The 10,644-nt window shown below is 38.1% G+C and overlaps 1 protein-coding gene across 1 annotated transcript; it reads left to right on the top strand.

The window, feature by feature from the left end:
• The first annotated feature begins 5 nt into the window (after window positions 1-5).
• LOC133532478 (uncharacterized) lies at window positions 6-8,972 on the top strand. Its single transcript, XM_061871171.1, has 7 exons — window positions 6-149; window positions 788-934; window positions 1,995-2,149; window positions 3,413-3,512; window positions 4,515-4,763; window positions 6,675-7,081; window positions 7,558-8,972. Exons 2-7 carry the CDS (start codon window positions 799-801, stop codon window positions 8,941-8,943), a joined length of 2,433 nt encoding a protein of 810 aa, XP_061727155.1. The 5' UTR covers window positions 6-149; window positions 788-798; the 3' UTR covers window positions 8,944-8,972.
• The last annotated feature ends 1,672 nt before the right edge of the window (window positions 8,973-10,644 follow it).

Genomic DNA, 10,644 nt, shown 5'->3' with positions numbered 1-10,644 from the left:
GATGTAATTGGCACTTTTGGTATTGACTTGTGGTGTGGAGTGGAGGTGTGGAGGCGAGGCGAGGTGTCATTGCTGTTATTGTTTTGATTACCGAATACCGAATAAATAACTTTGTGAATTTGTGCTAATACTATTATAGTATTAAGAACGTAAGTGGAATTGAATACTTTCTAAAACATCGTTTCAGGTATTGTAAAACACAAAATGTACTTAAAACAAATGCCTTTTCCTTATCGCATATTGATGACGAATCATTGCGAAATAGCTAATTATTCATTTTCGTTTGTTTACTATAACTATAACGGCTAGATTAAAAGAAAATTGCGATCTTAGTCCTAAAAATTCTGCTCTCCTTACCCGGGATCCAAACCCAGGACCATCAGCTTCATAGGCAAGGTCACTAGGCCAGACCGGTCGGTGGTGGAGTTGTATACTAATTTTATTATTATTATTTAATAAGCAGGCAGGCAGTTATGACAACTGATATGACCTGCATCTAGTATTCATAAAGATAGTTATCATGAACGAGTAGTAGATATAATATGCTTGTCTAATTTATTTTTAACTGGTTCACATTTTGTGTTAAAACCGCATCTTCTGGGAGTTTGTTCCAAGCCCTCACCACTCGATTGCTGAAAAAGTGTTTCTTTCTTTTTATATGGGGGCCAAATTAGGCCAGGGAGCTCCTTTGCCACTTGCCTTCTACGCTAATCATTATTATTAGGTAGATCTGTACCCAGCTAATATCCAGGACAAAATCAGGAAGATGATTGATATTTATTTCCAGAAAATCTGAGGATGTATTGTCAACTCTGTCACACAGAGATGTCGCCATCTCACGACAGTAGCTCAGGGCACCGGGCAGCGCGAGAGCTTGTTGCTGCTGCCTTGGACAGACTGAGAAATCATCTTTCTGCTGCGGACTCCACTGAAGGTACGTAATAAAAATAGTCTATTTTCAAGCAAATTAAGTATGTAAAATTATAACACATTTACTGCCAGACATAAAACGGCGCACTACCCCAGAAACCGGTGGTCTATTATAGCTGCATACAAAACAACCCGCCCAGCGGGTTGTCCGGCATCTGAACAAAGTTCATGAGTGCTCACCAGTTGGGTTCCTGGCAGTGAATGTGATAACTGCAGATAAATGGGTGCTTTCTAAAATAAATTAGAAAACCTGATTCTTAAAAATCTGGACTTTCTTGGGCTCATTCTACTCAGAATCATTAGTATTCTCCATCATAACATTTAAAAAAATGTCTGTTCCATTACGTCACGATTTAGTGTAAAAAAATCCACTCAAAGGTGCGTGACGTAGAACTACAATTTGCATACAAATTTTTGCGACTTTTGTTTATCATCATGATCGAATATGCTAGTGATTCTGAGTTGAAAGAACCCAAAAACAGGATCTGTGAAAGTCAGGTCTTCAATATTTTTTTGGGAAGAGCTCAAAGACATTCTTAGATATTTAGATAACATCCATGATTCAGGAACAAATATTTGTAATAAACATATAAATAGATGCCTTGACCAGAATTCAAATTTGGTACCTTTTGCTTTGTTGGCAGAGTCACTACCAATTAGGCTAGGAAGCTGTAAATTTTTAGGGTTCCGTACCTCGAAAGGAAAAAACGGAACCCTTATAGGATCACTTAATTGTCCGTCCGTCAGTCTGTTTGCCCCTTGGAGCTGTGAAAAAATCAAACTTCTAAGCCAACGCAATCAAAAGATAGGTACAGCCGTTTATGCAAATTTCTGCAAATTTTCGACACTCGCAAGGGAATCAAAACGTACAGGGTACTTCCCGTAAACTCAGAATCTTGAAATTTGGTACGAAGCAACATCTTATAGCACAGATAAAGGAAAAATTGCGAAAACCGTAAATATTTGTACGGAACCCTTGGTACGCGAGTCCGACTCGCACTTGGCCTGTTTTTTTTAATTATTGAAAGTAGGATAGATTCCTTTAAATGTATATATTTTTACAGTTTCTAAAGCATCGTCCGAGGCGGAGACAGACAAGACTGCAAAGACTCCGGAAGCTGTCAGTTTCTGTGACACTTGTAACATTGTGTATCCCATCAACGAACAGACGTCCCACTACAGACAGAAGAAACATGCCTTGGCAGTGCTCAATGAACAGGTAAATAAGCTAAAATGAATTTGTTTCCTTGGTATTGGCGATCTGTGTTAAGCTTTGCGCGTAGGGCTGCTATCCGTCCGGGTTTTCCCGGATCTGTCCTAGTTTGTCACTGTCATGTAAGGAAGTACATTAAAACTACATGTAAAATTAAAGGTCTTGTTTTTTAAAAATATTATTTTTGGACTCGTCCGGGTAAAAATGCGTTTTACGCCAAATGTCCGGGTTTTTTAGAATCTTTGTCCGGGTTTGGCGAAATTCGAGATGGCAGCCCTATTTGCGCGTATATAATATTTTTTCCAAAGATTTAGAGATACACAACAAGCTTATTACAAGCTTTTATTTAACTTGCAATGTAACTATGGGTCATATCTTGCAAGTTAAATTTGACCCACTTTCCGGTTTCCGATGAAGCTGAAAATTTGCATACATATGTAAGTCGGGTAACAATGCAATGTTATGGTACCATCAAGCTGATCTTATGATGGAGACAGGACGGGGCCATAGGAACACTGTGATACTGATAAAACAAAGCAACCTAATTGTGTTTGGGATTTTTAGAATAGAGTCGAAGAGTATTAGTTGCCCAGGGAAAGAATAGTACAGTCAGTGATAAAAGCTTGTACTAAAAATGAAATTTTTGCCAAAAACTTATTTTCTGTATATCATGTTTTTATATCCCAAATACCTATTCATATCAGTACAAAATTGATACTATTGAGTTCATAAATATGTATACATTTTTTACGTAAGATGAAGAAATGTAAACATATTTATGAACTCGAATGTACACCAGCAGCACGATTAGGTAGTAAATTGGTTAATTTTATTGTCTTACTTTATTATCTTGGATAAACAGCGGAACTATCTCTTCTCTCTCTCATTTTTTCTCTGTCTCTCTCTCTCTATTTTCTCAGCATATTTGCATCCACTGCTGGACATATGGCTCTATCATGGATTTCCATGTTGTTCTGTATGCGGCGCTTCTATGCCAGGTCGACCCTGCCGTCTTTCTGATATCGTCCGACAATCTGGCTCGTGGTTTTCTTTCACCTCGGCTTCCCAGTCGAGGTCTCCAGGACAGTACTCGCTGGCCCCATCGGTCATCATCCCTACGACTGATATGGCCGGCCCATTCCCGATGTCGTTAACTTTTGTGCGTTGACGAATGTCCTCATTCCGAAACTATTTCTTATTCTTAGTTTCTCAAAAATACGTTAGGCTTTTGCTGCAAAATTAAGTTCTATAACATGTTATTCTTTTTAGGCGTTTGAAGAGCTTGTACAAGCATATATCGGCGAGGAACCAAAATTGGAGACACCGAGCGAAGCGAGCGACGATGTTGCATTTGTCGACGAGACAGAAGGTATTTGTCACCTCATTTATATACATAGTTTATTGCATCTATGGTATAAAATAAAATAAAAAGTTGATTTTTAATATACTGCCTAGGATCATAGAGATGGTAGTTAAAAGATAAACATTGAATAGCGTACTGAAGACGGGCCTTACGGACAATGAGAATGGGGCCAGTACAGCGGTGTCACGCACACGAATTCGAGCCAGTCGTGCAGTCTAACGCCGCAACGCCATTGATTGATGAGTTCGCATCACGCGCGCGATTGGTCGCAACTAGTTGCGTTAGACTGCACGATTGGCTCGAATTCGTGAGTGACGCCACTGAGCTTACTGAGCTAGCACCATTCTTAGTGCCCGTAAGGCCCGTCCTTAGATATATATGTCAATGATTGAACTTTATTTTCCTTTTTCTAGTGTGGCAAATGCTTAGACCACAAATTGTAGAGATTTTCTTGGTTATTTTTTCTTTACTCTCCCGATAGTTATGTTTATTACTACTAGTTGTACTGGCACAATCATTATCTGGGATATAACAACAGTAATAATCTATTTACTAAGATTAGGGTTGTCCAAGGGTGTCGGAAACCGGTTAAGTTTTCAAACCGTTATATATGTACTTGGCGCAAAACCTTATATTTTCAGTTTCATTCATAAAACCGTTATTTTTACATCGATTTTTGGGAGAACATTTCCATAAAGTTCTTGTTAGATTAACCGGTGTAGAACAATAAAAACCGGTTTTTTTATATACCGGTTTTATATATGCTTTATTTACGCAGCACACCACCAGGTCGGCTGGTCGCCTCGCCACGTCGCTTGTCGAATAAACCGGTTTATTTAGGTTACAATAAAGTTCCTAAAACGTTCGCGTTCTCATGAAAGTTCGGAGTAAAACCGAAATAAACCGGTGTATACCTCTATTTTTAAAACCGGTTCTGAACCTTAGTACTATCATCCCAGACAATATATTTTCTAGACGGAAAAATCACCCTCCGTTTACCTTTTTCAGCTGTCAACACATACACCTGTCACCTATGCGCGCTCGAAGTACCTCGCGTATTCCGCGCCGAGCACGAGCGTAGCTCGCGACACCGCGCGAGCCGAACATTCGCGGTCGCCGCCGCTCGCAGCGCTCGCGACACGCTCGCTCCGAACGTAGATAGATGTGATGGAAGTAAGAAGTTTAGTGGCAAAATGATGAGGAAGTTGCTGAAAGCGTATACTGGGGCTGAAGTTGAAAGTACTGAAAATATAGAAGGTAAGAAGTTTTTGTGTTTGTACCTCCTAAAAGTGTATTTTCTTTATTTTTTGTCCTATCATGTAAACAAACACTTCTCGAAGATATTATCACACTTTCTCTGGAATTACACAATAATCATCATTTAAAATGTTGTCGTATACTTAAAGCAACTCACAAAGTATTGAAATCAACCAAATAACCACTGGAAAATATAATTTGTAATAAGATTTTCATCATTAATCGCAGTAACGAACCTATCATCTGACATTACAATGTCTAGATTGTCTATGTAATGTATCGTATTGTTGGAACGTCACGTTTGTTTACATGATAAGATATTAAGGTTGAATACACTGTAGGATAAATATGCTATTAGTTAGTTAGTTAGTGCTTCTGGGCATTTTCCGCAAATCGACAACCATTGTGCCTATTTTGCGTGAAACGAGGTAGCGCTACTCTAACCACCCCAGCTCCTCCACGAAGCCTAGCAAAGTTTTCAGGTTGCTAATTGCCTCTCCTGGTGTGCACAGAGTCCCTAGGTATTTGTTTCTGTATACTTCTACCTGTTTGCAGTCTAGGAGAATATGTTTTGTTGTTTCTTCTTCTTCCATGCACGCTCTGCACATGGGGCTGTCTGTTTTACCCATATTGTGTAGGTGTTTTGTTAAGTGTGTTATGTCCTGTAATTAATCCTACTATTTTACGTAGTTGGTGTCGAGGTGTTTTCAGTAGGATAAATATGCTATTATTAAACTGTCAAATGTCAACTTTCGAAAAAAACCGGTTAATGTACGGAGCCGTACAACACCATCTAAATTAGCTGTCAAATTCGAAGCACGATTGTCTCTTTGGCTTTAGACCTTTTCCCACTGTTAATTATTTGGCACTACTTAGTGAACAATTTAGTGCCAATATAAATAAATAAAAACATTTAACGGTTGCATATTTTAACGGCCTCAGCCTAGTTGGTGTCTTACGAAGGGAGGTCCCGGGTTCGATCCCTGGTTGTGTGTGTGCCACGAATCAGGGGTCGTAAGTTACGACCAAAAATTTACAAATTTAAATATTTAAGAAACCTTAAATACTCTACACTTTTCTAGTTTTATTTTAAAAGCTTCAATCTATTAAGTTAATGATTTAACGAACAAAAAGTCACGGTTTACGGTTAACAGAAATCATTAACCGATTAATTGTAAGAAGGAAATACCGGTATCCGACACATGCCACAAATATTTGTCTGAGTTATGGATGTTGTATATGTATCCTAGGTCTAGGGACCCGTCCACACCTTCCCAGAAAAAAAGCATTTAAACGTTTCTCGAATAGCCCCAACAATTGGCTTACCCTTTGAATTGCTTACAACCCATTCATTTGACTTAGCTCTAAGAAGGGGTTTCCCTTTCAGAGATACCGCTACAATGAAAGGGTAGCCCCTTCCTAATTCAAAAAATTATGACACTTGTTCTGTCAACGCGCTAGGCACCCAGTCCTTCACTTCCAACATAAATAAGCAATATTTGATTCTATTTTTACGAAGAGAAAGTTGAAAATGGCATAAGCGTTATCAAAATGTACCACCTTTAACAATTTATGTAATGTGACATGCAATAAATATTCATTCATTCATTCATTCATTTATAATTGATACCCCTTCAAGAGGTTAGCGCTTAGGAACGGGTATCAGTTTACCCGTATTATGAAGTGCTTAAAAAGTCAAAGAAGTGGTTTTAGTTAGTAACAGCCTTACAAAATACCGCTTCAGAAACCCTCGAAGGGGATACCGGACCAGTCCTTGTGTATCTAAGTATGTTAATCGTTGCCTAGTACCCATAGTGCAAGCTTTATGATACTAAGTTGGAGCTAGTAGGTCACCCTGTCTAAGATTGTCCCCACATATTTATTTACATATTTATAAAAAAAAACTTTCAGAACCGGAGCCATCCAACTTAGAACCAGAGCCGTCCAACCCAAAACCAGCATTGAACCCAGAACCAGACTCAATGAAAACCGAACCAAAATTAACACCCAAACAATACTTCACAGACATCCTACCATCCCTGCCTTACATTGGCACCTTTTACACCTTATATGTCGACAATACTGAATTTGTCACTATTAAAATTGGCACAGAAACCCTAAATATACATGTGAACAATTTAAATGGGTTGTATAATATAGATGGGAAGGAGGAATATTATATGAATTGTAGACTTTGCGATGGGTTTTCGACGGTGCATTATCCATCGATGGGACAGCAAGATAAGTTGCATATTATGTCGCTGGGACATGTCAAGAATATGTTGTCGCCCGTTGACAATGTGCATCTAATAAGGAAGGTAAGTTACTCTATAATTATCAAATTAGTATGTTTTTCGTATGTGAGTAGCCTAATAAAGTCATGCAGTAGGTATACACCGTATTTTTATTGAATTCCGTTAACTTCGGAGTATCGGTATGTAAGTTTAAGGAAACTAAATGGCATAGAATTTTTTTCAAAAAATGGTTTTTTTATTATTATTTTTATAAAAAGTTATAAATTGTTGCATATAGCGTTGTTGTAACACGGGCATTACATTTAACCTTTGGTATGCTTAGGGGCAGATCTGCTCCATATATTCAACCAAATTTAACTTAAACATGAAGATGTCATGGTTACTATATAAATGGCAAATTTTTGACAGGCGCATACGAAAGGTTAGCTGCCAATGTCCAATCTGAAACGAAGACCTACGCTTCGCTTGGTCAAAAATGAAAATTCGGTCATCTCATGATGATAAGGAAATGTAATTTATGTAAAAAAAAAAACTTACAGGTCGACGACAGCCATTTCATATGCCACCTCTGCAATCTACACATATCTCCATTCGCAGTCGAAAACCACATATTAAAGGACATCAGACACACCGCAGCTCTAACTGAAGCTTTAGAACGAGGGAAACACTTCAAAGAAAGCAGCGATCACTTGAAAATCATGATCTACGTGCCACCAGCACCGAAACCAAGTATTTTCAAAAATAATCAGAGTAAATGGGCTTTTGGTATACCTCAACAACCCAAAAATACGCTTTTTGGCGCCCAAAATGCTTTTGGAACAACAGGTGCTCAAACTTTTGGATATGCACAGAACGTTAGTGCGCCAAATTCTGGTTATGGAACACCTGCTTGGAATTCTGTTGGTCAAAATACGGGTTTTGGCAGTGGTCAAACGTTATCTGGCAATTCTAGTGCCCAAAATACAGGTTTCGGAAGTGCTTTTGGGAGTGCTAGTGTTCAAATTGCTGGTTTTGCCAATTCTACTGCTCAAAATACCGGTTTTGGTAGTTCTACTGTTCAAAATGCAAGTTTTGGTAGCGCTCAATCAAGCAATTTTGGTACTAATGCGCAGAGCAAAAGTAGTCTTTTTGGCACTACTCAAAATACAGGTTCGTTTGGCAATGCTCAAAACTCTCCTAGCTTTGGCGCAGCACAAAATAAAACTACTGGTTTTGGCGCAGCGAATAGCGTGTTTGGCGTAGCACAAAACACCACAAATTATGGCACAGCACAGAATGCCAGTTTTGGCGTTGCGAATAACGCTACAGGTTTTGGCATAGTACAGAATAAAGGTACCGTTTTTGGCGCAGCGCAGAAAAGTATTTCAAATAACTCTACCGGTTTTGGCGTAGCTCAGAATAAAACTACCGGTTGTGGCGCATCGCCTAATAACGCTGCAAGTTTCGGCGCCCAAAATAGTGCCACTAATCTTACCGCAGTTCCGATAAAAGCTTTAAGCACTGGTACAACACCGACTAACGGTACTAGTTTTGGCGTAGCACAGAGTAAAGCTAGTTTTGGCGCACAAAAGAATACTAATCCTGGCGTAAACCAGAAAAGTACCGGTTTTGGCGCAACAGTCGCCTCTGATTTTGGCGCAGTTCAAAAAGCTATTGGTTCTATTTTTGACAACGCACAGCCTTCTACCCAAAAACAAAGTGAACCAGCCAAAGACGTTGACAAACAGTCAAAGAATTTCACTTTTAATACGTCACAAATTGTGACTACCGGCTTTAAGTTCATTCAAAGTCAATCTGATAAAAGTTCACAAGATAAACAAAATAAAAAGCAGACAAAAACAGATAGTTACGATAAAGTACAGAGATCTAAACGCTCTCCTCCGAGGAGATTAAATTATTCTTCTTCATCGTCAGACTCAGAATAAGATTGTAAATCGAATCTTCGAAAAATCAATCAAAATTATGAGAATGTTATTAATAATGCTATTACTGATATAATTAAATGGTTAAATGATAATAATTTACAAGTTAATGTTGATAAAACAAAGTACATCCAGTTTATTAATACTAGAGGTAAGAAGGAGAAATTGCATATAGCTTACAACGGACAGACTCTTGTAGAATGTGATACCACTACGTTCTTAGGGTTTTCCCTGGATGATCGATGTACTTGGAAAATGCATGTGGATAAAGTATGCTCAAAAATTAATAGATTTGTATATGTTTTATGGCGATTGACACGCATAACTGATATGAAAACCGCTATAATGGCGTATCATGCTTTTGTTGTATCCAATTTAAGGTACGGTATATTGATTTGGGGAAATTCATCTTATGTAAATCATGCCCTTATAGCACAAAAACAATGCATTAGAGCAATATGCAACATGCCTAGAAGAACATCTTGTGTAAGTTCTTTTATTAAACTGAAATTGTTAACGGTTCACTCGATTTATATATACGAAGTCTGTGTATTTGTCAAATTACACCCCGATATGTTCGTCATGAAAAGAGATATAACCAATTTCAATACTAGATATCCTGACAGGCTAGTACTCCCTAAAATGCATACAGTCATGAAAAACAAAAGTTGTTACGCAATGTGCGTTAAAATATTTAACAGACTGCCTGATGAGCTTAAACAACTACCACTCAATAAATTTAAAAACAAACTGTACTCTTTTCTTGCTGACAAGTGTTACTACAGTCTGAAGGAATTTTTCGATAATGGACTGTAAATTTTATAATTTGTTTGTATTAGTAACAGTCCACGTTTATGACTTAACGGCTTTATAACAAGTTTAATAATGCATGTTTTGATTAAAATAATTATGTCAATTAATCTTAAATTTTGTATAAAACAATTTGCATGGCTTTTTAAAGTCTAAATGTGTATGGCTCAAATAAAAATAATGTACCACCTTTTTGTACCACATTTAATGGCAAATAAATATTTCTAATTTCTAATTTCTAATTTCTAATCGAAAAAGCTCGCACGAATGAATGAACGAAACTTTCATTTTGTGAGTGTCACCAGAGGGCCTATCGGGAACACCGAAGAATTGAGGGCATCTATCCCTTACGCCTTAGTCGAAGTAAATGAGAAAGATGCCCGCAATTTGCGAACTACGGTGTTCCCGGTAGGCCCCTTTATCGGTATACAGTCAGAGCCGCCATCTTATTGGTTAATGTCATATACAATAGATATTTTCATTCACTCATTCGTTCCATTCGTGCCAGGGGGCCTACCGCGAAATTCGCAAATTGCGGGGATCTTTCTCTTTTACTCTCACTAAGACTTACTTATTACCCTGCCCTTATGAATCTAACTGTATGTATGATGTTATTCTGTAAAGCAGGTATAGTCAAGATATTAAAAATCGAATTAAAGTGCCGAGAATATGTACACACTACTTTAATCTATAGGCAATAAGGTCGTGTATACATATTTTTAGCATTTTCCCCGTGTCGCTATTTAATACCTTGACTGTACCTAGTTACGGAATTAAAAAAAAAATGCTATACTTATGAGGTGCATTCAGGTAATTCCGAATCACTTCCAACTGTCGGGTAATTCTGAAAACCACCCATAATAGGGCTGCAATGTTCTGCCGCCAGAGTGCAGC

Source organism: Cydia pomonella, chromosome 27, assembly GCF_033807575.1.
Source record: "Cydia pomonella isolate Wapato2018A chromosome 27, ilCydPomo1, whole genome shotgun sequence".
Classification (NCBI taxonomy): Eukaryota; Metazoa; Arthropoda; class Insecta; order Lepidoptera; family Tortricidae; genus Cydia; species Cydia pomonella.
This window is presented reverse-complemented; position numbering and strand designations above follow the sequence as displayed.

Excerpts from the sequence above, each read along its gene's own strand:
- LOC133532478 (XM_061871171.1), top strand. The coding sequence starts at position 799 with ATGTATTGTCAACTCTGTCACACAGAGATGTCGCCATCTCACGACAGT. Across the intron at positions 3,513-4,514 it reads ATTTGTCGACGAGACAGAAG|CTGTCAACACATACACCTGT; the intron begins GTATTTGTCACC and ends TACCTTTTTCAG. Across the intron at positions 4,764-6,674 it reads AAGTACTGAAAATATAGAAG|AACCGGAGCCATCCAACTTA; the intron begins GTAAGAAGTTTT and ends AAAAACTTTCAG.